Raw genomic sequence first — 26,880 nt, 5'->3', positions numbered from 1 at the left:
CAGAGGATGAGGTGGCTGGATTGCTTCACTGACTCAATGGACATGAGTCTCAGTGAACTCCGGGAGTTGGTGATGGACAGGGAGGCCTGGCGTACTGCGATTCATGGGGTCACAAAGAATCAGACACGACTGAGGGATTGATCTGATCTGATCTGATCTGTTGGTTGCCCATTTTAAATACAACAGTGTGTACACATCAATCAAAAGATGTTTACTTTTTAAAGGCTTCTGGTACCTATGTCCTAAAGGCCTTACAGAATGGTACAACCAGCTGGCATGCCCACCAGCAGAATCCTGGTCATCTGTCATATCTATTGGCACTTATCTCAAGGAGAGACAAGCAGGTTTGTAGGTCAAAAGTTACAGGCCAGCTTCTGGTCTGGGGGCGGGAGCAGGGGTGGTTCTCCATTCATATATGTCTCAACCCCCACAGTTCTAGGTCCTTTATAACAGACATGGGTTGTAGGCTGGGCCGTGGGGTGGGCATCTCCTATTTCAGCCTGCATGGCATCTACCCTCTCCTGTCCCGGGGGTTCGCTGATCTCCCTGCAGGTAAACCACCATGCTCTCATTTTATGAGCACTTTTGAAACCATCTATCAAGGTGCGTTGCTATCCTCTGGGTGGGCCAAAGCAAGACCATCTTGATGCTATCTTTCCTGGGAATCTGGACCTTCAAAAGAGTGAGGCAAGGACTGAAAAATTCTATGGGCTTTATGATCCTGCAAGTATCATCCAGAGGACCCTTTCCCGTTGGTTCTCAGGTCCCCAGAACTGTCCGGCTTTCAAGCCTTGGTTCTTCAGCTCTTCCTACCTTACTTTGAATTACTCTGAGGACTTCTATATTCCTTCATTGTTTTTAATATTGTTTTTGCTATGGCTATTTTAGGACAAGTTAGCCAGAGTTGATTTCAGATATTCTAAAGCAATCCCACCTGATACAGAGGGGGAAAAAATGACCTGTTTCTTTGAATATTTACTTGAAAAAAAATTTCCCTTGTTCAATTCCTGAGGGGAAAAAAGAAACAACAAAAAATAGTTTTCCTCCCCTAAAGCCTCTGAACTTACCAACAGCAACCATTCCAAATTACTTAATATTTTAAAACTTCTGATAAAAATCTGTATTTTGGAAAGAATGAAAGAAGGAAAATCTCTGCTCCATAATGGATTTCACACATACATAAAATGGCTCATCCTTTTGTCCACAAGAAGAGGCACTGTTTTACTGACTTTTCTGACAATACTAGAATTCATGGGAGGGCTACCTTGGAATCTTTTTCCAAATGGATTTTACAAAAGCAAATCTGAGGCAAGGGGACAGAATTTCCTTTGTACTCTGGTAGCAACGTGGAAGGAATGTGTTTTTTCCCCTATGCACCAAGTAGATAATCAGCCTAAACACTTAGCAAAAGCAGTTCCATTTTAATCCCATCATCTTTACAAGGTTACAGGTACCCTTGGAAACCACAATTAACCAGAGTACTCAGAGCCAGTGGTAGGGGAAACGTGCTGTATAATGCTACAGAGGCTGCCCAGGGTCACTCCCATCAAAACGGAATATTATTACAGAGTTCACCGTCTCCACTCATAACTCTCCAGAGCAGCAACAAGGAACACAGAGTTAGTTACTAAGTGATCACTAAGATGGTTCTTGCCTCTTCAGGCCTCTGAGCGAGACTGTGTGGGAGGCAAAGTCAGTTCTGGACAGGGTGCTGGGGGAGCTGGGTATTATTGGATTAAGTGACTTTTAAGTGGTGACTGGAGCTACATTCTTAAGACAACACAGGATTAACTGAGATAATGTACATAAAAATTCTTTGCACAGTGTGAAGGGTTATACAGTGCAAGATGTCATCACAGCCATGCCCCTCAGGCTCATCGACCCTCCTGACATGGTATATTTGGGCAGAAGCAGCTCAGACTGCACTGGGGGAATGGGGCCAACCCAATGTGCCCACAGCACCTCCTGGTGGTTCTTCCCCAGAATGGCAACTTCACCAGGCCCAGGCCCACACCCAGCTGTAGGAAAAGTGTCTAAGCAACATACTTACTCCCTTCGCTCTGGCTGTCTTTGTTTGAGTTGTAGACCTGGAAAACAGAAATAACATTTACTTGTGTGCATTTTATACCACCCAACAGGTTCACTATACAAAACCATTACATTCTCCTTTTGTCTACCGTGTGCTAGAAAATGGAAGGCAATTTCTGGCCCCCAAATGGAAATTTCTTCCATTATTACTCACTTCCTAATATTTACTTCGGGAGAAGCGAGGGCACCCCACTCCAGTACTCTTGCCTGGAAAATCCTATGGACAGAGGAGCCTGGTGGGCTGTAGTCCATGGGGTCACTAAGAGTTGGACACGACTGAGCAACTTTCCTTTCACTTTTCACTTTCATGCATTGGAGAAGGAAATGGCAACCCACTCCAGTGTTCTTGCCTGGAGAATCCCAGGGACAGGGGAGCCTGGTGGGCTGCCATCTATGGGGTCACACAGAGTCGGACACAACTGAAGCAACTTAGCAGCAGCAGACTTAGCAATATTTACTTTCCCTGTTCAGAGAATCATCTCTGGAGCTTTACTGTTAAAAAAAAAAAAGTCATATACTTCCTTAAAAAAAAAAAACAAAAGCTAATACGTGTATATAAACTAAAAGGGAGAAAAAAATTAATTAGTTACAAATCATTAAGCATTAACTGCACAGCAGGCAACTGCGCTAAGCAATTCACATGAATTATCTCAAATTATCTATGCAACAATTCTGTTGGGTAAGAACTGTTAATATCACTGATACACAGATGGAGAATTTGAGGCTAGAGAGGTTAACTAAGGTCTCACAGCTAGTGCATGGCAAAGTCTGGACAAAGATACATTACAAACTGTTAAGTGTTAACACTGGGGAATGGGACCAGTAACTTTTTACTGCGAATTTAAATGTTATAAGGAGAACATACTACTTTTACGACAAAATATCCTTAAGTGATTTATACAAATCATAAAAGGGAATGCGTCCCAACATAAAACAGACAATGACACACTGGAAGAGTTGGCAAGCTTTTTCTTGCAAAGGACTAGATGGTAAACATTCTAGGCTTTGTGAGCTAAGAGGCAAAAGCCAAACCAATGATGATACAGGGACTTGAAAAACAAGAAAGACCATAAATTTTCACAATTTTTTCCTGACAAAATTCAAATAGAGTAAGTTTTGAAAATACAGGTATAATATTCCTAGCAGGGAAAATCAATCATTGTTTCATGGCTGTCTTTTTGGGGGATGCTTGGCTTGGTTCTTCCAGGGGTTATACAGCTGGTTCTCAACTGTAAGAGTGGCCATCACAACCATTGGGAGTATCTTTTCTCAGGAGTATAACTTTCTGAAATACAGATAAGACTAATGAGAAAAACAGAATTTTTATAGAGGGAGGATAGCATTTAGCTTAAATAGATTTCAGAGTGTTTCCTATCACTGAGTCAATAGCAAATGTTCACTTATAAATACCATGTTGAGCTCATGGGCTACAAAAAACAGGTAGCCAGTTGGATTTGGCCTGCAGGGCAGGGTTTGCCAATCCCTGATATGCTGACATTATTAAGTAAGATGATAAAACCTCTGATTTAGGGGGAAAAAATCATAGCTCCAAAATCTTTCTTTGGTGCTTATGATCCTATAGATATGAAAAGGCATAGGATGAAGTTGGTGATAACAAAAAAAAAAAAAAAAAAGGATATTTCCAGTGATTGTAATGGTCACTGTTGGTTGAGAACCACTTATTTAGCCCTTAGAGAAACAGAGCCAAGCAACTCTGAAAAGAGAGCCATGATATCCTAAGGGGGCTTCTTATCTGCTAGTAAGTATCGGTGAGACTGATACTGATACTGCTGGTCAAGAGCTAAACAATAATTCCAACATGGCCCCCAGTTGCCTTGCGTCACTGGGTAAGTCTCTCACCCTCTCTGCATCTCAGCTGCCCCATCTATAACCTGAAGGAGTCAGCCAAGAAGGTCTTTGTATGGTCAAACAGATAATTTGACAAATCTCCCATTTTATGATTATTATTCATTTCTCAAAGATTGTACAAAGATACAGGCACATACTGAAGGTCAGAAAGATGAGGATAAAAGGGGTTTCTATATTTCAAGCACCACTGTCTGATGAATGAAAAGGCCTCAGACCAGAGGAGATAAGAATGGGGCAAAGAGAGAAGCAGAAACACAATCCTGCAGAGCCAAATGGGTACAGGTCAGACCAGAGACCCACAGTCAATGGCGTGCACTACAGTTGGACAGGTAGCTAAGGCAAACACAGGGGAAGAGACCATGCTTGGGCAAGTACTTTTTCTGGCCATCCCTGCTCACTTCATTCCTCCCAATAAATTCACACATTCTATTCCAGAGAATCCTGCTCCTGTTTCTAACTGGCCAGAAGGAATAGCAAAACAAAACAGGGCTTTCAGCCCTCCTTAATTAGGAGGTGAATTTGCACCAAATTACTTTCCTTTAAATGTCTCCTAGGGCTCAGGAGGCCCCTGCCTAGAACACTGAGGTATTCCCCAAACTGCAGAGTCGCAATCAATGAGCCAAAGGTGCCAGGAACATGTGCCGCCTGGTACTTTGAAGGCAGGCCATTAATCTCTGTCTGGTTTGGGTAAATGAACCAAAGAGAACGAGTTTGAAATGAAGCTAACAAACCATGCCTGCCAGAACAGCATGACTACATGGCCCGACAAGGAAGGTCCGGGTAGGGAAGCAGCCTCATCATCACACAGGCTGGATGGTGGTATGGGAACATCGCTAAGTGGAAATGGCTTTGTTCACTGGCACTTACCAAGTGCCATGCATGACATCATCAAATCTTTTTAACCACCTTGTGGATTAGCCACTAGTGTTGTTTGCATCTTATGGACGTGTAACTGGAGGCCAGAGAGGTTACACAGTTTATCCAAGGACAGAGAGCTGGAAGGTGGTGTACTGGTCTATCTTGCTCCTGCAGGGAGGTTCCAATTGTCCTTTACTTTCCTAGGCAGTGGCAAATGCACACAACTACCAAGCTGTACTAGTAGCCTATGGTTTATAAGTACCTTCCATTCCAGCAGAAGCAAAGGGCATGCAATTCACCCCTTCAGAAATGCTCAGTCTGTTCTGGGAAAACCGTGAGATCTCACAGTTGCCCACTAGTGCCAGACTGAGGTTCAGAGACAAGGGCAATTTCCCCAACTAAAAGGTCCCTTTGGCAGCGGCTTCTGCCTTAGGATTGATTAGTAGAGTTATCTCAGGTTCGTATGCCTTCAAGTAAATCTCTAAGAGACTATGTCTTAAAAGGATAGAATTCAACTCTCCAGGACCAATTCAAGGTGACATGAGTCACTCAACAATTCCTGAGTTATGACTCCAAGGAAGAATGAATCACAACACACGAACACAACAACCCAACTTAAGCTAAAGTCCATCCATCCTGCTTAGCCAGAGTGCTCTAAAGCCTGGCCCCCATAGTTAAGCCTCTTTTGGCCCTCTGGCTTTCCATAGTGCTTTCACTCAGGGATGCACTAGTTTCAGCTGAACTCTGTACCTGCTGCTGCTGCTGCTAAGTCGCTTCAGTCGTGTGTGACTCTGTGCGACCCCAGAGATGGCAGCCCACCAGGCTCCCCCGTCCCTGGGATTCTCCAGGCAAGAACACTGGAGTGGCTTGCCATTTCCTTCTCCAATGCATGAAAGTGGAAAGTGAAAGTGAAGTCGCTCAGTCGTGTCTGACTCTTCACGACCCCATGGACTACAGCCCACCAGGCTCCTCTGCCATGGGATTTTCCAGGCAAGAGTACTGGTGTGGGGTGGCATTGCCTTCTCCCTGTACATGAGGATTTGTTAAATATCCATACCACTGAATATTTGTTTTCAAGTGTACACTTCTAGAGAATACAAACTACAGATTTACTTTATGTTATGAGGGTCCACCTGAGATTCATTATAAAGTAATTACAATAGCAATAATGGATTTAATACAAAGGATGATGACAAAAGACTTATCATATGTCAGACACCACTCTGAGCACTCTAAAATGCATTATCTTGTTTAGTCCTCACACCAACCTAATTATTCCTGACATATAGATGAGAAAACGGAGGCATTAGAGAGGTTAGGTCATTTGCTCAAGGTTAGGCAGCTGGAATTGGGCAGAATCCAGACAGAACTCCTACAGTCTGTCTCCAAAGCCCAAACTCTTAATAACTAACCACATGATACATAAGACATGATGATGATGATGATGATGATGAAGGTGATAAGACATCATGGGCAGCTAGGGAAGGTGAGTCACTGGCATAAAGAATTTGCCATGAGTCAGAAAATGAAATTGGGAATTGCCTTTTGATTTCAGCCTGAAGCATTCACCACTAACCCATGTGACCAGCTGACATCTAACCCAGAAGTAACACTTCATATTCTTTGAACCACAGGGCTCAATTCTGAAGATAAACACCAGGGCAGGAAAGTAGGTCTTTGATACAAATCACAGGATACTGCAATTCTTTGAGACCTCACCCAGAAGCTACAGTGGGAATACAATTTAATTAAATCAAAGGAGGGTGAGGAAAGCCTTCATATGCTCCTATTGCATTAAGACGTGATTTTGCAATCAGTTCTGTTCAATGATGAGCCAATTCAATTTACGTGTCCCTAGAGAATTAAGAGAGCAGAGTTTTTTGGGTTCCCAGAATTTTTTCACAGCTGTCCTTTATCACCATTATCCAGGCCTTACCAAGAAAAGCACAGAAATTTTTTAACTTATAAATTAAAGGCATAAGTAAAGCAAGAATTAGACAAAGCAATCTCACTTTTCCCTCTGACACACAGCTGCATTAACACTTGGCCACATCACATTTTGGATCAAAATCTGCACAAAAGGAAAGTGCTGGAGAAATAGGTTCATGGACAAATTCACTTAAAATTGCTGTTCCCATCTCAGCTGCATGTGAATTCACATTTAAGCTTTGTCCTTCTCAGGTCTCTTCCAAGTAGCTCGGAACATCTAAACCCCTCCCATCAGGCGGTTCCTCTTACGTGTCCATGTGGAGAAATACAAAACAGAACTACCTGCCCATACTCCCAAACATTGCCCAAGCTGCCTCTACACCATCAGAGACAATTTTTGTCCCTCCTCTCTTGTGACACAATGGATCCACCATCACTAGGGCTTGCTCTTTTAAACTGTCAGGGGTGACAGATTTATGCTCATATGCTGCTTAGGTTCAAAGCCCAGCTCTACCAGTTACCAGCTATAGAGTTCAGTCACTTCACATCTCTAAACCTCAGTCTTACCTAGTCTAAAAGAGGGACATTAATATTCCCTGTCTCTTAGGGTCATTGTGAAAATTAAATAAGACAACAGATAGAAAACATTTAACATAGAGGCTAGAATACAAATTCTATGGCCCATAGAGAGCATTCTGTAAAGATGGTCTTTCATCGCCATCACCACCCTTCCCCTTTCCTTCTCTTCAGACTTATCCTCTATGGGATAAATGGCTAAGCACAGGTCTGTGGTTTGAGGGATACAGTGACAGTGACCTCATTAGCCATGCAATTTAACCAAATGAAGCTAATTAAAGGACTAAAGGAAAGGAGACCATCTAAAGTCAACTTGCTGAGCAATAGTTGTCGATGTTTTTTAAAACATCAAACATAAAAGTAACTACTCAGTACCACACTTTTTCACCACCAATTATGTGCCAGACACCACACACAGCATTTACATGAATTATTTTATTTCATCCTCAAGTTTATGGGGTACTACTACTTCCTCCACTTTATACCATCATGTAGATAAATAAGTTTCCAAAAGTTACAAAAGCCAACAAGTGGGAGAGCTTTCTAGTCTAGATTTGTATTCAATCACAACTTCATACGACTCCTCCACCCAGTCCAATGGAAAAAAAAAAGTTTGGCAATCAACAAAGAACTCAAAAGAAGCTAAGGAGTAATTAAAATGGCAACAACACAACCATTATGTAAGAACAGAATTTCCACCCAATTTAAACATAACAGTAATTCTATAAACTTCCAATTAATACAAGTATGGCAGTAACTGAAAACCACAACCAGCTGGAGACACTTTGGGATGCTCAAAAAATATCCTTCACAAAAGCTAACAGCACAGAGAGAACTAGCAGCAGTGCCCAGGATGGTGCGGTAGACAGATCTGTGAGCAGAGCACCACATTTGAATTTAAACAGGCTTAACATAGGGACTTTCAGTAACACCCACGAGAAGTTACTAGTAAGATACCCCTCATTTGTGCACCACCAACCAATAATGGACATGAATTTTTGCATCCAGGAGACCCTCTCTTCTCATATAAATGTTTTCATAGGTCAGCCTTCCAAGGCAAAAGAAATAAAAGCAAAAATAAATAAATAAACAAATGGGACCTACTCAAACTCATTTGTTATTCAGTCACTAAGTCACGTCTGATTCTTTGCAACCTTATGGACTGCAGCATGCCAGGCTTCCCTGTCCTTCACCATCTCCTGGCATTTGCTCAAATTCATACCCATTGAGTCAGTTTGTCAAACTTACAAGCTTGTACAACAAAGGAAACCATTAACAAAATGGAAAGACAACCTATGAGAGAAGATATTCATAACTGACAAGGGCTTAATTTACAAAATATACAGACAGCTCAAACAATTCCATAACAACTACAACAAAAAACCAACCCAAATGAAAAATGGGCAGAAGATATTTAGAAAAGAAGAGAAATAGACATTTCTCCAAAGAAGACATACTTTGGCCACCTGATGCCAAGAGCTGACTCAATAGAAAAGACCCTGATGCTGGAAAAGATTGAAGGCAAGAGAAGGGGACAACAGAAGATGAGACGGTTGAATGGCATCACTGAGTCAATGGACATGAGTTTGAGCAAGCTCCTGGAGATGGTGAAGGACAAGGAGGCCTGGCGTGCTGCAGTTCATGGGGTTGCAAAGAGTTGGAAATGACTGAGGGACCGAACAACAAGGCACATGAAAAGACGCTCATCACTGCTAGTTATTAGAGAAATGCAAATCAAAACCACAGTGAGTTACCACCTCACACAAGTCAGAATGGCCATCATTTAAAATACACACAACGGAGTATTACTCAGCCATTAAAAAGAATACATTTAATCAGTTCTATTAAGATGGATGAAACTGGAACCTATTATACAGAGTGAAGTAAGCCAGAAAGAAAAACACCAATACAGTATACTAACGCTTATATATGGAATTTAGAAAGATGGTAACAATAACCCTGTGTACGAGACAGCAAAAGAGACACCGATGTATAGATCAGTCTTATGGACTCTGAGGGAGAGGAAGAGGGTGGGGAGATTTGGGAGAATAGCATTGAAACATGTATAATATCATGTATGAAACGAGTCACCAGTCCAGGTTCGATGCATGGTACTGGATGCTTGGGGCTGGTGCACTGGGACGACCCAGAGGGAGGGGAGGGGAGGGAGGAGGGTAAAGGGTTCAGGATGGGGAATGCGGGTATATCTGTGGCGGATTCATTTCGATATTTGGCAAAACTAATACAATATTGTAAAGTTTAAAAATAAAATTAAATTAAAAAAAAAACAAAAACATCTACAAATAACAAATGCTGGGAAGGGTGTGGAGAAAAGGGAACCCTTCTATATGTGTTGGTAAGAATGTAAATTGATGCGGCCAGTATGGAAAATAGCATGGAGGTTTCTTCAGCAACTAAAATATAGAGCTGCTATACGATCTAGCAATCCCATTCCTGGGCGTATATCTAGAGAAAACTCTAATTTGAAAAGATATATGCACCGCAAGTTCATAACAGCACTATTTACAATAGCCAAGACATGGAAGCAATCTAATGTCCACTGACAGGTGAATGGGTAAGATGTGGTACCTATTTACAATGGAATATTACTCAGCCATAAAAAAGAATGAAATAATGGCATTTGCAGCAACATCTAGATCCATTTAGAGATTATCATACTAAGTGAAGTAAGTCATAAAGAGAAAGACAAATAGCATGTGATATCACATATGCCTGGAACCTAAAATATGACACAAATTAACTTCTTTACAAAAGAGAAACAGATTCAAGATACAGAGAACAAACATACAGTTACCAAAGGGGAAAGGGGGTGAGGGGGATAAACTGAGAGTTTGGGATTAGCAGATACAAACTGCTATACATAAAGGAAAAACAACAAGGTCCGACACTGCATAGCACAGGGAGCTATATAAATGCCCTGCAATAAAGTATAATGGAAAAAAATGGTTTGAATCCTAAGCCTATGGGGATAAAATCAGTTTAAAGAGCTTGGAGTAAATGAGGATATGTCTGAACTCAAGGTGCCAGAGCTGGGGAGCTACTATTGGTTCCTCCTTCTCCCACTAGAAACATGCCTCTTGTCACCACAGTCCGAGTGACAGAAGGTGGCCAGAGAAGGAAGTAGAATGGCTGCTGCTGCTTTTCTAATTCTCACCTGGCAGTGCTTCCTCTGGCTTGCCCTTTCTACTGCCACGAGTACTGCATCTGCTGTTTTAGGGAGGCTCTTTCAAAAGTGAACCAATAAACACATGTCTGAGGGCTCTTCCCCGTGACTTGTTCCTAAACAAACATGAAGACCCTGCTCTTGCCCTCTTACATGCAAAGAGGTTTAGTAACGGGAATACAGTAGGCCACTCAATATTGACTGGATGAATGTTTGTGAGTAGAGGAATAAAAGAGATGTAGATTTTTTAACTATGTCCAAGTTGAAGCAATGAGGACAATGCACTGATGGATCAACCAGACAGAAAGTAAGCCAGATCTATCACTGCCAGGTGAGTATGCCTCTTTCTTCTCAACACCTGGCAAATCCACTATGAATCTTTACCTTAGAAAGAAAGAGAAATACACAATTCAGGTCTTATTACGAGACAATATAAGGCAGACTTATCTTACTTGGCTGAACTTCAGGCTGTCAAAACCCTTCACAGAGTCATTCATTTTCTGTAGCACACTGATGAATACTAGCTCTACACCCAACAACTGACCACAAATGCTGCTAATGCTAGTCCATGGCGTCACCAGGAAGGCGCTATTGTCGTTCAGGGTGCTGAGGCTCCCTCCCCCATGCAACACAGGCACCTTAGGAGGAAGGCACTCTCCTGGAAAATGGCCGTGCTCCCAAAGTCAGCTGGATAGTCTTTGACTCCTGTAGACTTGCTCAGACTAAAAGTGACCACCTGCTCTTCAACATGACTACGACAATGATGATGAATAGAAAGACACACTTTTTGTTCCATTAATTCAAGCATCCTCTGCTGCTTGAACTAAAGGCTCCAAAAGGGCGTATCTCTTGTGCAGTTCCTCAGGAACACCAGGGGGGAAGCAAAGTACTCAGAACATCTGCTCCTGTTTCCTCTGCTCAGTACCCATGCTTTCTATGCCCAGGGATTCTGCCCTCATTTTCCTTGGGAGCCACCCTACCACCAAGTCCTTGCTGTTTGGGGCAGGAAGTGGGGGTGGGGGGCTGAGCCTAATTCCATCTTTGGGTGTGGCCAGAGGATCCAGACCTGGTATCCCAGTGTGCGTGTGATTCTCCCCAGGCCAAACGCAGTCGACAGGATTTGTGTTTAAACTTTTTTTATTACACCAGAGGGAATGAGGCCTTGTTAGAACAGGACACATGCTTGGAGCTTCTGGAGCTGACTCTGCCACCACAGACACAAAGACTGAGTACAGGCCAAAGGAAAGTGGAGTGACGATGTGAAGGGAGGCCAGACTTTAAGGGCACTGTCTGACCTACTGAGATGTAGCTCAGTGTCATCCCTGCTCTCTCCACAAGTGAACCAGCAAGATTCTTCTTTTTTTTTAATTGCGTTTCTATTGCTTGCAGCCAAGAGTTCTGGCAAAAAAAAAAAAAAGGCTAATGAGAGAAAAGCCTAATTAAGCTTTATAGGGAACTCTTGAATGAAGAACAAAGAAAAATACACAACACAGTAGAGAGGCAAAGTAATCTCATTCATCCTTGATTTTCCCCCTTCCTTCTCTTTCCTTCTACTTCACATATCCAGCCAGTGCCAGGATTTATCACTGTCCTGCATCCTGAGTCTATCCCTCATACCCACTTCTCTTTCACTGCTCGATGTCAGGCTGTGTCTTCTCATTTGTATCTCAACACTGGCCTTCTCCCTGGTCTTGCTGACTCCTCTCTCTCTGCTCTGATCTATCTGACACACTGCTCCTGGAAAATGCGTTGCCCTAAACCACAGCTCTGGCTGGAGAACAAACTTCAAAACATCACAATACTGGTCCTTCAAATACTTGAAGGACCTATTATGTCCAAGAAGGGGAAGACTTACTGCTCTGAATGGAGATGAAAGTCAGGGTGGAGTTCCAGGAAAGTAGATTTCAATTGGACGAAAATAACCGGCAGTTAGGAGTTCTTCTGGAGAAGGCAATGGCACCCTACTCTAGTACTCTTGCCTGGAAAATCCCATGGACGGAGGAGCCTGGTGGGCTGCAGTCCATGGAGTCGCTAAGGGTCGGACATGACTGAACGACTTCACATTCACTTTTCACTTTCATGCACTGGAGAAGGAAATGGCAAGCCACTCCAGTGTTCTTGCCTGGAGAATCCCAGGGACCGGGGAGCCTGGTGGGCTGCCGTCTAAGGGGCTGCACAGAGTCGCACACGACTGAAGTGACTTAGCAGCAGCAGGAGCTCTTCTTGGTCCACTGAAGTAGGGAGGCTTGCTGAATGTCATTCCCATACATAAGACTAAGCCCCGTTTCATCCAGAAGGCAACCCTGGGCATTCCTGGGCTGATACAGTCAGCCTCGTTCATTATTGTTAGCCCATTCTTTCACCTGTACAAGAATTGGATGAAATCCAGAACAAGGGGGAATGGAGGTGGTTGAGGCAAAGTGGAGTGGTGGACAGAATGGGCTGTGTGCCCTGGAGACTTGGCATAAAGGCTTGGTTCCATGGGCCTTTCTGGCTGTGGACCTTCAGATGGTTATTTAACATTTGAGCCTGTTTTTTTCTTAAAGTACAGCTAAGTAATAATATCTGTGGGAGTAATGGGAGAATTAGAAGTAGTTTCACGGTGCCTGAAAGTGCTCAAAAATGTCATTTCCCTTTCTTCTACCTTCATGAAGTGTTCCTTCCTTACTTAACGGCTGCAGACCTCCCTCCTATATCCTCTCTCTGACTCCTCACTGCTCGAACAGCCTACTCTATAGAATTTAATGCTTCAGGATACAACTTAGCATTTTTCATTATTTCTCATCTCCAAATAACTCCCCAATGGATACTTTTGCCTTACACTTTCATGGGGGATCACCCAGCTTCTAACACAGGGCTGGGCATATATACAGTCCAAGAAATCACCCCTGACTGAGGGACAGGAGCTTAAAACACAGGATCCACATTCTCTTGTCTGAGTCTTCCTCAGTGGGTCACGAGCCGGTCATAATGACCTTGATGAGCAGATTATTCTTAAAGCAGCACTTCCCACTTTTGAGTATTGCTGGCATTTACTACCGTTCCCTGTCAGAAATCACAAATGAAGCCAACAGAATTTCAAAGGAAAAGCTGAAACAGCTCCTCCTGGAGTATATAGGTGGCAGGGTCCACCCAGATATCCAGTGGAGGGGTAAGCTAACTACTTTAACCAGCTTCATGAGCAAAATGTTTCTGGGACTATTAACACTGAGTGTTGTCGGTGGGTGGTTCCCCTCTGCCACAGAACTTTGATTTGCATGTTATATAAACACTGTTGTCATAGTTATAATTCAGGAAGCTTTGTTGCTTGACCTCAAGAAAAAAATTCAACCTCAAATCAGGGTGACACTGACTCTCGAGACCACAATAGACCATCAGTGGGTAAGATCTGCCAAATTCCTTTAAGCTTCTAGAAGGAACTACTATATTTGGGGTAACAAGCAAGCAACAAGAAGAGGAAACTCTGCAACATTATGCAATTTCCTTGCATTTCATATTCAGAAATCCTGAAAACCCCTATAAGCAACTTCCCTAGCTTTCAAACCAAGATTGGAGTCACAGCCAATGTGAACAAAAACTGGACACAAAAGAGGAAAAAAGAAATCTAAGTAATGTACAAGTCAGAAAAATGTTTCAGGAAAAATTTAAAGGTAACACAAAGCACACAAGCTCACTTGATATCAAATGCACGACAGTTAAACAGATGGCGTGTGAGCTGACAGGTATGTAGGACATGGCCAGTTCATAATGTGAGGAGTCTTCTGGCTTTAAAATTTCCTGGCTTCATGCTCATGTAACACTTAAAAGAGTGTAAACCCATTAGTCCATCAGCCTGGTGTCTCTGTGAGGAGAAGGGGGATCATCTCCCCATTCTCCGAAGACTGTGCTTTTTAAACAGAGGAGGTCTTTCTGTGTTCCTCTCTCTCCTAGCTCCTCTCCTTCTCTCTGTCTTTGGAAATAGTGACACAGCACCATCAGCAGAAGAGGGACCCTTGTTCTTTTGTACTTTGGAAAACTGAAAATGAGAAACTCCTTGGTCCCGTATACATGATCCCCAAGTGAGAGCATATGAGGTCCTGCTGCCAGAGCAGGGCAGGAGGAAGGAGAGCCAGAGGGTGAGACTCTGGACAGAATCCACTCCTTTCACCTTCCAGCCCTCTGTCCTTCAGAGGACTTAAGCAAGTGGCTTTTATACTGAGCTCATTAATTCTGCACAATGCATCTTTGTGAGGCCGGAGGTGAATTTATCTAACATAGACACAGGTGACTTCTTTGCCTCAGACAACTGTGAGGTCGGAGTACCGCATTTCCAGACAGATGACTGACTCGAAACCAAGCTCCCCTAGATGCAGGATCTCTCCTAAATTTATAGGAATAATCCTGATGCCAACCCATGGATATGTAGCAAGGAGTTCTGGGAATAGCCACTTCCTTGCTCTGAAGCTGGTAGACAGGGGATCCCTAACTCTATGACATGAGGAATCTCTGTATTTTCTGACAATTTCCAATGAATGCAATGCGGTTTGCAAAGAAAAGTAGATTCTATTGGGTTGGCCAAAATGTTCATTCAGAGTTTTCTGTAAGAGCTTATGGAAAAATCAAAATGAACATTTTGGCCAACCCAATAGAATTCTTTCTGGTTCTACAGAGGCTAAAAGTTACTAAGTTGAGCCCTTCCTCAACTCCACACAGTGTGAAAGGCAGGAGGTTTATCGAGATTCCATAGCGCTTCCCGCACAGCAATGGTGGTAAAGGGTAAGGGTGGGACCTTGGAAAATGACCTCCATTCCTCAGGTGTTAACATATTGTTACATCTGCCTTATCACATATCTAACCATCTCTCTCATCCACCAACACAGCTTACTTCTTTCATAAATTTTAAAGTAAGTTGCAGATATCAGGTCTTCCCTTCTAAACACTTTGGTAAGCTCATCATTCACTAAGGTTCAATATTATCAGTCTTTTAAGGCAAAAGTTACCTACAGTGAAATGCACAATTCTTAAGGGAGTTGTGACAAAGTCATGCATGAAGGTGTCCTGAACCCATATCAAGGTAGAGACTTTACCATCACTTCAGACAGTTCTCTCAGGTCTCTCCATTTTACCCTCAAAACACAGACACAAAACACACCCTGCCATGCACAACCACTGTGCTGTGTTTTCATTTGCTCGCACCATTAGCTTTGCCTGTTCAAGAACATCATCCAATGGCATCATACTGATCATACTCTCTATGGCTGCCGATTTCACTCAACATAAAATTTTCGAGATTCATTCACATTGTGGCCTGAATTAATACTCTGACTTTTTCACTGTCGAGTAATATTTCATTATTTGACTATATTACTGTTGATTGACTCTCCTGTTTATCGACATCTAGACTGTTCTCCCCTTAGGCTATTATAAATGAAGTTGCTCTGAATGTCTTTGCGTAAATCTTTTTGAAGACCTACCTCTTCATTTTCTCTTGTGTAAATATCTCAGAGTGGAACTGCTGGATTATGAGGCAGGTTTTTTATTTGTTGTTAAATAAGACACTGCCGAGATCTTTTACCAAATGTTCATTTACAATCCCACCAATAATGTATGAGAGTTCTAAGTGCTCCACATACTCACCAACATGTGGTATTGTCAGTCTTTTAATTTTAGCCATTTTGGTGGCTGTGTAGTTGTATCTCATCATGGTTTTAAGATGCATTTCCCTGATGACTAGTGATGTTGAGTATTTTTTTCTTAAGCTTACTAGACATTCTTAACCCTCCTTTATGAGGTGTTTCTTCAAGTCTTTTGTCCATCTTTTAAACGAACTGTTCTTTTTATTATTGAGTTTTATTAGCTGTCTCTACATTCTGGACATAAGTCCTTTGTCAGATGCATGTTTTGCAAATATCTTCTCCCCTACTGTGGCTTGCCAACTGACTTCCTCAATGGTGCTTTTTGATAAGCACATGTTTTTAATTTTAGTTAAGTCAAAATTTTCATTTTTGGGTAGGGCTATTGCTTTCTGTATCTCATTAAGAAACCAATGCTAAACTCAGATTGCAAAGATTTTGTCCTGTGCTTTCTTTTGGAAGGTTTATAGTTTTAGTTTTTATGTTTATGTTTCATCTTGAATTAATTTCCCTAGTTTGTAAACATAATTTACAGCTGCTTCTGAGTCACAGCCTAGATTTGGAACTCGCTGGTTTAAACTACAAATTTAGGACAAGGAGCCGTAACACACTTCACTCCCCTTTCCCCACCCCCAGAAAGCTATCACGTAGAAGTGATCCACATCACTTTTGGGAGTCTGCACATTGTTGGAAAACTAATAAATACTCTGTACCCCCAGCTCAAGACAGGGCGTAAGAATGCTGAAGTTTGTAAAGATCTATATACATGCTCAAGACTAATATTCAGGGTATACAGCTAACCACACAGCTGTGATCTGAATAGTCAGGGAGCCTGAAGCTGACAAGTAGAGTGGTCTTGACCAGCCACTGACTTCCTGTGTGACCCTGATCCAGCCTCTCCCTCTCTCTGGACTTAATTTCCTAGTCCATCAAAGAGGGGCTGGAAACAGAGCTGCTTAAAAAAAAATTCAACTCCCTGACTATTACTGCTTCACATTTTTAACACACCACCATCAAAAGTAAACTTCTTTGGCCTGAAGGGCTCATGTCAACACTCCACTCACTTTAAGGATTTCCCATTACAACAGAAGGGTAGCACCTTATATCTTATCAGCAACCTGCTAAATTGGGATTTGCTGACAATTAAGAATGAGGCCCTGGAAGTTTAGAGTAACAGGGACTAAGGACTGAAAAGGAAAAAGAGGCAGGGTTGGAAGGTTGCTGATCAAAGGCCGGCTCACTGAACAATATAGTTTAAAATTGACCAGGAAGAAAAAGGTTGTTACTAGTGTTCACATCAAAAGCACAAAGTGCCCAACCCAAGATTTTCTTGCTGCTCTGCAGAGAAAGCCAAAGCACGCTGCACACAGAGCCACGGAGCTAGTTATGAGCACAGCCAGCTGCCAAAGTCAACTGGGAGGGCTAAGCTCACTTGGTCCCCTCCCCAGAGTGGCGGACAGAAGAGATTAGGACATGCATTACTTCTGATCTGAATTTAAGAGCATGGCAGGTAAACACACAAACCAAAGGCTGCTTCTGGGCCCTTTCCTACAGCACTTGATATGGTTAGTAGGCACTTGATAGCCTGTGTCCTTTAAAAATTCATCTCTTCTGAACACTTCCAGGCCTGCTCCACAGGCAACACTGCAGGTTCTTCTACCCTGTGCTAATCTTCTTTAATTTGGAGGCGGGGGAGGGAAGTATTTACACATAAATATTATAAATGAGTATAAAATCATCACAAAGTAATCATAAATAGAAAACATACTGATACATATATATTTACACACAGTCGATTCTCATTATTCACAGTAATTATGTTTTTTAAAGTCACCACCAAGACCGAACCAGTGACCATAGAGAAAACACAGGGTTAAATTCCTACAAGCCTCTGGTGACAATATTTTCATCAACTGATCAGTATATAACCCTGTTTATGTGTTTCTGTTTCAAGATACCTTATCTAATATATGCCACTAATTCATTACCTCTGAATTCACGGTACAGCTCTGTAACTGACGCCTGAACGAAGCTCACCTAACTCTTGTTTGCTCAATAAGGCTCACCACAGTCTTCCTGTGCTTACAACAGTAGTCAGCACCTTCAGTACTGTGCAGAGGGCCATTTTAAACAGTGAAATCAACAGCAAAGAGCACAAAAACACAAAATATACTAAAATATTAAATGTACTAAATAGCAAAAAGAATACTTATTTATGGCATAATGACTGAAAGAAGCCAGAGGGTCATCTTGTCCACCCTCAGCTGGGAACGTGTGTACTGAGCGACTGAAGTTTCTCTCTGCTCTGCACACATGTACAAATGACTGTGAAAGCACCACAAACATTGATTTAGAGGTACAAGGAAATTTCAGCAAGTAGGTGAATTCACAAATACAGAATCTGTAAATAACAGGGATCAATTGTATGTACATACATATACATACACATAAAATATTTTGAGCATAAAAGTACAAAAAAATTATTTAAGTCATGATGCAGATTTTATAGATATTAGCAGTTTTCTAAATTTGTTTCTGAGATCTCAAAGAAACTGTCCCTTAGCCTTATCTCTATCCCTTTCTCCTTGTACCCCAAAGATGGTATGAACATTCCATGTTTTAATACTTCTACTACATATGCACATGTTTATAGACAACACTTATGTTTTTAAAATGTACACAGATAGTTTATACCATATATACATATATCTGATCTTGCAAATTGCTTCTTCACTTACCATTACATTCGTAAGATTTATCCACATTAATACACACAGATCAAGTTCATTCATTTAATCCACAATAAAGTATGCTATTACTAGTCCATTGTATATATGTCCATAACAATATAGGTTATTCTCAATTTTTCACTATTACAAACCATGCTGCAATGAACAACCTTTTACGTGTCTCCTTTTGTACTCATGTGTGTTTTCTTGGCAACAAAATCAGCAAACCACAGCTGGTGGGTCACATCCAGTTGGTCCTGTGTAAGTAAAGATTTTTTGAAAACAGCTCTGCTCAATCACAGATGGTCCGTGATTGCTTTTGCGCCACAACAGCAGGGCTGAGTCATTTCAACACAGGTCACTGGAGGGTATGTGCATGTTCAGCCTTACTAGGTTTTGGATGGATTTTCCAATTTACACTCCACCAGCAGTATACTTTGAGAATTCCTTGGCTTACTCTAAAAATTCCCAAAGCTCCTTCCTTAGCTCTCTTTATCACACTCTCCTTCCACACACAACACCTGGAAATTTCATCCATTTCTGCAGCTTCAACAAATGACTCTATGCAGATGGCTCCCTACCTCTAAACACGCGATCTCAACCTCGCCCCTGTGTTGTGAGGAGCACATCTCCATTTCTTACTACATGTCGGTCATCTCCACTTGGGAATTTCCCTGAACCTCAAACCCAGCATCCATTTCTCCTCTCACCACCAAGAAAGGTTTCTTGAGACAATGAGAGACATAATACCTTAAAACTTGTGAATAAGCAGCTAAATGAGAACTTGTTTTCAGTTGGCTGACACAAGGTCATTTAATAGGAAAAAGAATACACAGACCTATTTTCACACAGCAACTCTGCTCCTTTCTAGCTGTGATACCTCTCTATGGCTCAAATCTCCCATCTGCAATATAGAGATTATTCCACCCAAACTGAGGGATGAGACATCAGCAGGGAAGCAGGTGGAACAGTGCCCAGCACACACAGTAGTTAATAACCACTGTCTTGGTTAATGGCATCACTTTAATCTCAGTAACTTGGATCTAAAACCTAAAACTCCTGTCTTTATTCCCACATCTCATCAGGTGACAATAACTATATTTTATTTTCAGAGTGATGATCATATCTATTCCTTCCTTTTCAGTCCCAAGGCTACTTTTGAGGAGTTAGTACCTCCTACTTTTAAGGTCTTCAAACTGGTTCAAACTGGTTTGACTTTTGCCCTTCCCCTTGCCAATACATCCTTCATGTGGCCAAAGCTCTGAAATCACTTCTGCTTCAAAACCTTTCTGGTCAAATCACTCCCTGACAGAACAATGTCCAGATTTCTATCTCAGGCCTCTGGCAAGCTGGCCCCAGCATTTCTTACTTCCTACTTTCTCTTCCCTAACCTCATGTCCAAGCTACACTCAGTGGCTGGCTATTTCCTATGCGTGCCACAGGCTATTCTGTCTAAGAAACCTTGTTCCTGTATTTCCAGCAAAGAAAGGCTTTCTATCCATCTCTGCCTGTGTATAGCCCTCAAAGCCCTACTTATATGCACCTGCTCTCCTAAGCTGTCCTCAACTCCCTTGTCTAAAATCATCTCTTCTATTTCAAAGACCTGTGTTTACACCTCACATGCATCACTCTCACTCTGAAATAAAGGCGAGGCAATAGATTTATCTTTGTAGATCCCAGAGGGCCTTGTACATAGCTGGCATTCAAAAACATTTGATGAATGACCTTACAAATCAAAGCCACTGAAAATGCTGTTAATGCACATCCTAGACTCAGTTTACATTAACTTAGAAAGTGCCAATCAAATCACTGAAAGAAGTCAGGAAATTACAAAAGAGTTTAGTATTTAGAGAACCTTTCAAACCTGGGAAGAGCAAACTGCCATCTGTCCATCAGCAGTTTAAGTCTCAAACTGCTCATTTACAGTTTTGCTCACACCAAGGTTAAGCAGTGAGCAGCAGGCCCAGGCACAGAACATAACCTTCTCACTCCTGGAAGTGCATCAGCCGTGGGAAAAAAACAGGGTGACTTAAAGCATGGCAGCTTATCTGGTTTCTTCTAGGCAACTAAACTTTACATATTCCATGTGCTTAAAAATCACTGCTGCCTTTCTTAAACTGTCTTGGAGCATTTCACATCAGTTCAGAAATAAAGGCTTGTGAGATAATAATAATAAATTGAAGGAAAAAAAATGAAGGCAGATCTCCATTTTACTCTGTTTTGATTCCAAGTCAAATCTCCAGAAGATATTTACCTTACAATGGGATGCATTCAAGCAATGATAAAATACATAAAATAGCCTGAGGCCTTAATATATAAAGAGCTCTTATAATCAATAAGTGAAAGGTAAATAGAAAAACAAATGGGACAAAGGATAAACTATTCACAAAAGGAGAACAAGTATTCAATAAACATGGAGAATATTTAAACTTGACAGAAAATACACTGAAATTATAACAATGATATTATTGTTTATCTTTTGAAAAAAATTCTAAAAAATTTAAGATGGTATCAGTATAAATGTGGGCTCAGGGAAATAGATACTTCAATATGTGAGTTACAAAAGTATAAATTGACAGTCTTCATTGAAGAACAAGTTTCAAAAATGGATCCATGTGTTTATCAAGTATGGTACTTCTATGAATCTATGCTAAGGAGAGAATCATAGACAGTAGCCCAAAGAGGAATTTTAGTGAATATATAAAACTCCCTGATACTATATGTGAAATGTTATTCATTTATACACTTTTCTGAGGCAAATACACACAATTTTCTTAATATCATCAAAGGCATTTGTAAGTCACCCAAGAACTTGTGGCTGAGAAATAATACCTAGAAATAAGGTGTGATGGGCACTGCTAGCTGTCTATAGAATGTCCATCTTCCTTAAGAACTGAGCCCCTGACTATGTAGAAGCAAAACATCATTCAGCGGAAATCAACACCATTCTTTTAGGCAGGAATGTGAGTCAGGTCCAGCCAATGAGACACAAGTAGATGAAAACTGAGGATTTCTGGGAACCTTCTGTTCCTCTCACACATATTAACTCTTCTTTCCTTCTTCCATCCTTCTGCCTGCCTGATCCCCAGACACAAGGCAAGGAGATGAAGCAATCATCTTGCAATCATGAGGTGACAAGGAAGACAAAAGCTTACACCCCAAGGATAGAGGAGCAGAAATATGGAAAAAAATCTGGGTCTCTGAAGGCTTCTCAGAGCCACCTATCTGTCCCACACTGTCCACCCTATGTCTTAATGCCTAAACATCTCCCATTTCTTTTAAGCCACTGTTTGGTGGATTTTCAGCTGTTAACGCTAAAACTCATGACTAAACTAGTACATATGCTAAAAATATAATAAATTAAATGAAAATCCTATCGATAATACAATATGTGTAAAGTGATCCATTTTGTTTATAATAGAAAAAAAGGTTGAAGGCACAAATGTCAAAAATTAACCCTTATTCTCTGTGAGAGAGATGAGTGATATTCATTTTCCCCCTTATGCTTTTGATTATTTTCCATATTTGACCATTTTAAAAACAATAGAAACAAAGGATTAGTATCTTTGAGCCTGATTTACCATTGAGCAGCAAGGAGGATCAGCCTCAGACATCAAGGACAAGCACAACGTTTTCTGTTTCAGATGAACTTGGGTAGCGGGCAGTCAGGTGACCCATCCTAGCTCTACCCCACCTGCCAAAAGGCTGCAGTCTAGGGTGGGAGCAGAGAGGGAGCTGGGCAAGGTCTGTAGGGCTGCTCTGGGAGGCATGGCAGTCCCAGGCAGTGCTGAGGCCACCTGGACAAAATAATTCTGATACGAGGCCTGTATGAGGTGCTGTAGGCGAGCAGGCACCTTGAACAACTGCTTCTGGGTCACATCAAGGCAGTGCAGACGAGGAGGACCAGAGACAGCCTCCCTGCGAGCCCACACCTGGCCACCAGGAAGGATGATCCCACAGTCTCCTGGAAGCCTCTGGTATATCTTCTTCCTAAAACATCAGGCTCAATAAACAGCTTGAGATTTAAAGCCAGGTGAGCCAACTGCAGACATGCTACACCTCAAAGCCGAAGGAATGATGTCTTTTCAAAACCTTTCAAGAAAAATGGCATGCGGGCCTACCTCATTATATTATGTTTCTCTTTATTGCACTTCCCAGCTAGTGCATTTTTTAACAAACCGAAGGTCTGTAGCAACACTGCATCAAGCAAGTCTATCAGAACCATGTTTCCAATAGTATTTGTTCACTGTGTCTCTATGTCACATTTTGGTAATTCTCACATTCAAACTGTTTCATTATTATTATACTTGTTATGGTGATCCGTGATCTCTGATGATACTACTGTCAACATGTTGCTATTTTTTTAGCAATATTTTTAAATTAAAGTATGTACATAGTTGTTTTTTTGACATAATGCTGCCCAATACAATAGCCTACAGCATAGGGTACATGTAACTTTGGTCTGCACTGGGAAACCAGTAAATTCAGGTGACTTGCTTTATTGTTATACTTGCTTTATAGAGGTGATCTGGAACCAAACCTGGAACATCCCTGAAGTGTTCCTATACAACAAAGGGTAAGCTGGAACTGACAGACCCTGCAGTGAAATTGTTTCTTCCTTCCTTTTCAGATTCCTTCCTTCTACTCCCCAAAGGATTCCACAGGGCTGCCAGGCTGTATAACCATTACTCCTGCCCTGCTGTGCCCCTCTGTTTACTGTTTAAACAGCAGAGTTTCCTTGTAAAGTCTAAATAGTAGAGACAGACCCCTTCCCCCAGGAGACAAACTCTCTCCTGCCCCAGGGGAAGGCAGTAGCCAAATTTAGGGGATCCTGTTCTGACTCTGCTCCATTCTTCTAACTCACAGACCTGAACGAAATAATTGTTCTCATTAAAAATGAACCCACCTCTTACTGCCAGTGCAGGCATTCCCAAACTGCTGGCTGAGTCCCCTGGGCTAACAGCCAGCCTCTGTACTGCTCCAACAGCTTATGTAACGTGCTGGGTTTCCACCTTTGGCTTGGGGGAAGGGGACAAGTGTGTAAAGCAAAAAATGGACTGACAGGGAGCTGTCACACCACCATGTCTGAAAGGCCTGCTAAATACTTGGTCACAGAGTTGCTTTAGCCTTTGAAAGCAACATAAGGGAAACTGGATTGAGCTAGCTTACATGCAACAACAACAAAAAAGGAGCCTAAGGTCAAATGGACTGGAGAAAAGGCTTCTGAGTGGGCTAATACAACAAGAGCCTCCAAGCGTCCCCTTTATGTATTAACAGGCTGCAGAGCAAAATACAGGCAGATGTATACCTGTAACAGAAGACAAGGAAATGGTAAACCTTCCCTTAGCCAGTAACTTCTGAAGTTCAAAAAGAAGGAGGGGGTGTATGAGCTGCTTATACACTTTGGAAATTAATCCTGGTGCTCTGGGATGACCTAGAGGGGTGATGTTGGGGAGGGAAGGGAGGTGATGTATGTATAATTATGGCTGTTTTGTGTTGTTGTATGGCAGAAACCAACACAACACTGTAAAGTAATATTCCTCCAATTAAAAAATAAATTAAAAAAGTAAAAAATAAATAAAAAGAAGGAGGGGGAAGTGCTGAACTAGCTCTGAGCCAGTAGGGGTGTGCTGACACCATGTGCGACTCAAGTAGCTTTTCCCCATCATGGACAAAGGCAACTCCAGTTTAACTCCGGCCCATAGCACTGGAGAAGTGAAGAGGGAGCTGAGGAGGAGGAAGCAATCAGTTCTTTTAAGTAAAAAGTATACAGAAAGACCAAGGCTTCCCAGATGGCTCAGACAGTTAAGAATCTGCCTGCAACACAGGAGACTCAGGTTCAATCCCTGAATCAAGAAGATACCCTGGAAAAAGGAATGGCTACCCACTCCAGCATTCTTACCTAGAGAACTCCCTGGACAAAGGAACCTGGCAGGCTACAGTCTCTGGGGTCGCAAAGAATTGAATATGACTGAGCAGCTAAGCACGCACGCACACAGAAAGACCACTCAACTGAACATAGTTCTGCCCTGGAAAAGAGCAGCCAACCCACTACTTATAATAATAATGGTTATCAGGAGCACACTCAGCACTTCAAAGAGCTTGCCAAACATTAACGTGCACCCTACCCAAAACCACAGACTTTATAGGGACTTTCCTGTGGTCCAGTGACTAAGTCTCTGCACTCCAATGATGCTGCCCAGATTCGGTCCCTGGTCAAAGAACTAGATCCTACATGCTGCAACTAAAAATCCTGCATGCTGGAACTAAGACCAGGCACAGCCAAATAAATAGACTTGATCAAAATCTCAAGGGGTAGCTCAAGGCCTCTCCACTTTCGGGAGATGCACACACCAGTAGAGAAAGACGAGCAGAACATTTAGACTGAATTTGTGATTTGGGGTAGTTGATGCTTTGTCAGTTTGGCCCAAGTTAAGAGGCAATAGGGGAATGGACTTGCATCTAAGTTCAGCTGTTGGTTCTGACACTTACTGGCTATGTAATGTTGGGTAGCATTTTCCAATATTGATAACAGAGATAATTACAGTACATACCTCTGTAGAAATGTGCTAATACATGAACACATCTAGATGTGTCTGGCATGTAAGAAACACTGAAACGATGGAGTCATTACTTATTTTCACTATTTAACTGGATGGTAAGTTTACTAAGAGCTGGAATCAGGACTTTGGGGTTATGATTCCCTAGAAATACCCTGGTACAGTGTCTAGGAATTAGGTGCTTAATAAATGCATTATCCACCTTACTTGAAGAGGAAGAAAAATAAAAAAGCTTGGGTCAGAGCTGTAAAGAGAAATTCAAGAGCTGAACTGTCCACAGAATCAGAGTGATGGCTCAAGGCCCTGCCAGTAAATGGCTGAGACAGGCCCTAGCAGGAATGGACAGCGGGACAATCAGATCCTGACCAGACAGATGGAGTGGGAGAAAAGGGTTGCTTGACTAGTGGTGCTAAAAATGACTGAATGTTCACACACTTATAATACCCTGAGCTCCCAAAGGAGCCCCCTTGCCTCCCCCTCATCACCACCGACATGGCTATTCATTTATAACATTTAATGACCACTATGTGTCAGGCATCACTCCATAAGTGACACATATCTGATCTTGCTAACCCACTGCTGAGATAGGTACTGCTATAACCCACATTTTATAGTGAGGAAAGAGGCTGAGAAAGCTACTTAACCACCCAACTAGCAAGTAAGTGAGGCTGGGGCTGGAATTCATGGTGTCAGAATTCACGGTGTCAGAACCAACAACGGCACCTTTTATCACTAACCAGGTGATGCTGCCTCCACATGCAACCTGTCCACCTGCATTTTTCTCTTCATGGTAACTACTGACATTCATATTTGCCTTTATAGAAAAGACAAGTGTGCACTGAAGAAAAAAAAAATGGCCAAAAGACAGTACAGCCATTTCACAAAAGTAGATATCCAAACGGTTTCCACATCATTACTCATCAAGGAAATGAAAACAGATACACCCAGTGAGATACTACTATACACACACCAAATTGGCTACAATTAGAAAGATGGACAATTACAAGTGTAGATGAGGACGTGGAAAAACTAGAACCTTCATACTTTAATGGTAGAAATGGAAATGGGTTCAGCCCTTTTCAAGACTATTTGGCAATATCTACTAAGGTAAACAGCCATAGACCCTATGATTCAGCAGTCCTACTGCTAGGGATATACTTCAGAAAAATGAGTGTTTATGGCCATCAGAAGATACGTAAGAGAATATTCCTAGAGACTTTATTGATAAAAGCTTAAGTTTAGAAACAACCCTCCATTCATCAACAAAAGAATGAAAAACTTGTGATATATTCCCCATGAGGAAACGCTTTCCATCAACCAAAAGAACAAACTACTACTACGTGCAGGCTTCCCAACAGCTCAGACGGTAAAGGATCTGCCTGCAACTCAGGAGACCTGGGTACGATCTCGGGTCGGGAAGATCCCCAGGAGAAGGAAAGGGCAACCCACTCCAGCACTCTTGCCTGGAGACTCCC

General features: G+C 42.0%; 1 protein-coding gene across 6 annotated transcripts in view; it reads right to left on the bottom strand.

Annotated features, from left to right (window-relative positions):
• The window catches only part of ARHGAP26 (Rho GTPase activating protein 26), a 473,317-nt gene that overhangs the window by 209,059 nt on the left and 237,378 nt on the right, over positions 1-26,880 (bottom strand). For all 6 annotated transcript variants that reach the window (XM_024994422.2, XM_024994425.2, NM_001205522.1 and 3 more), the window contains exon 12: positions 2,051-2,087. In XM_024994422.2, the coding sequence (XP_024850190.1) occupies positions 2,051-2,087 (37 nt within the window). The remainder of the gene's footprint in view (positions 1-2,050; positions 2,088-26,880) is intronic.

Source organism: Bos taurus, chromosome 7 (genome assembly GCF_002263795.3).
Source record: "Bos taurus isolate L1 Dominette 01449 registration number 42190680 breed Hereford chromosome 7, ARS-UCD2.0, whole genome shotgun sequence".
NCBI classification, from domain to species: domain Eukaryota; kingdom Metazoa; phylum Chordata; class Mammalia; order Artiodactyla; family Bovidae; genus Bos; species Bos taurus.
This window is presented reverse-complemented; position numbering and strand designations above follow the sequence as displayed.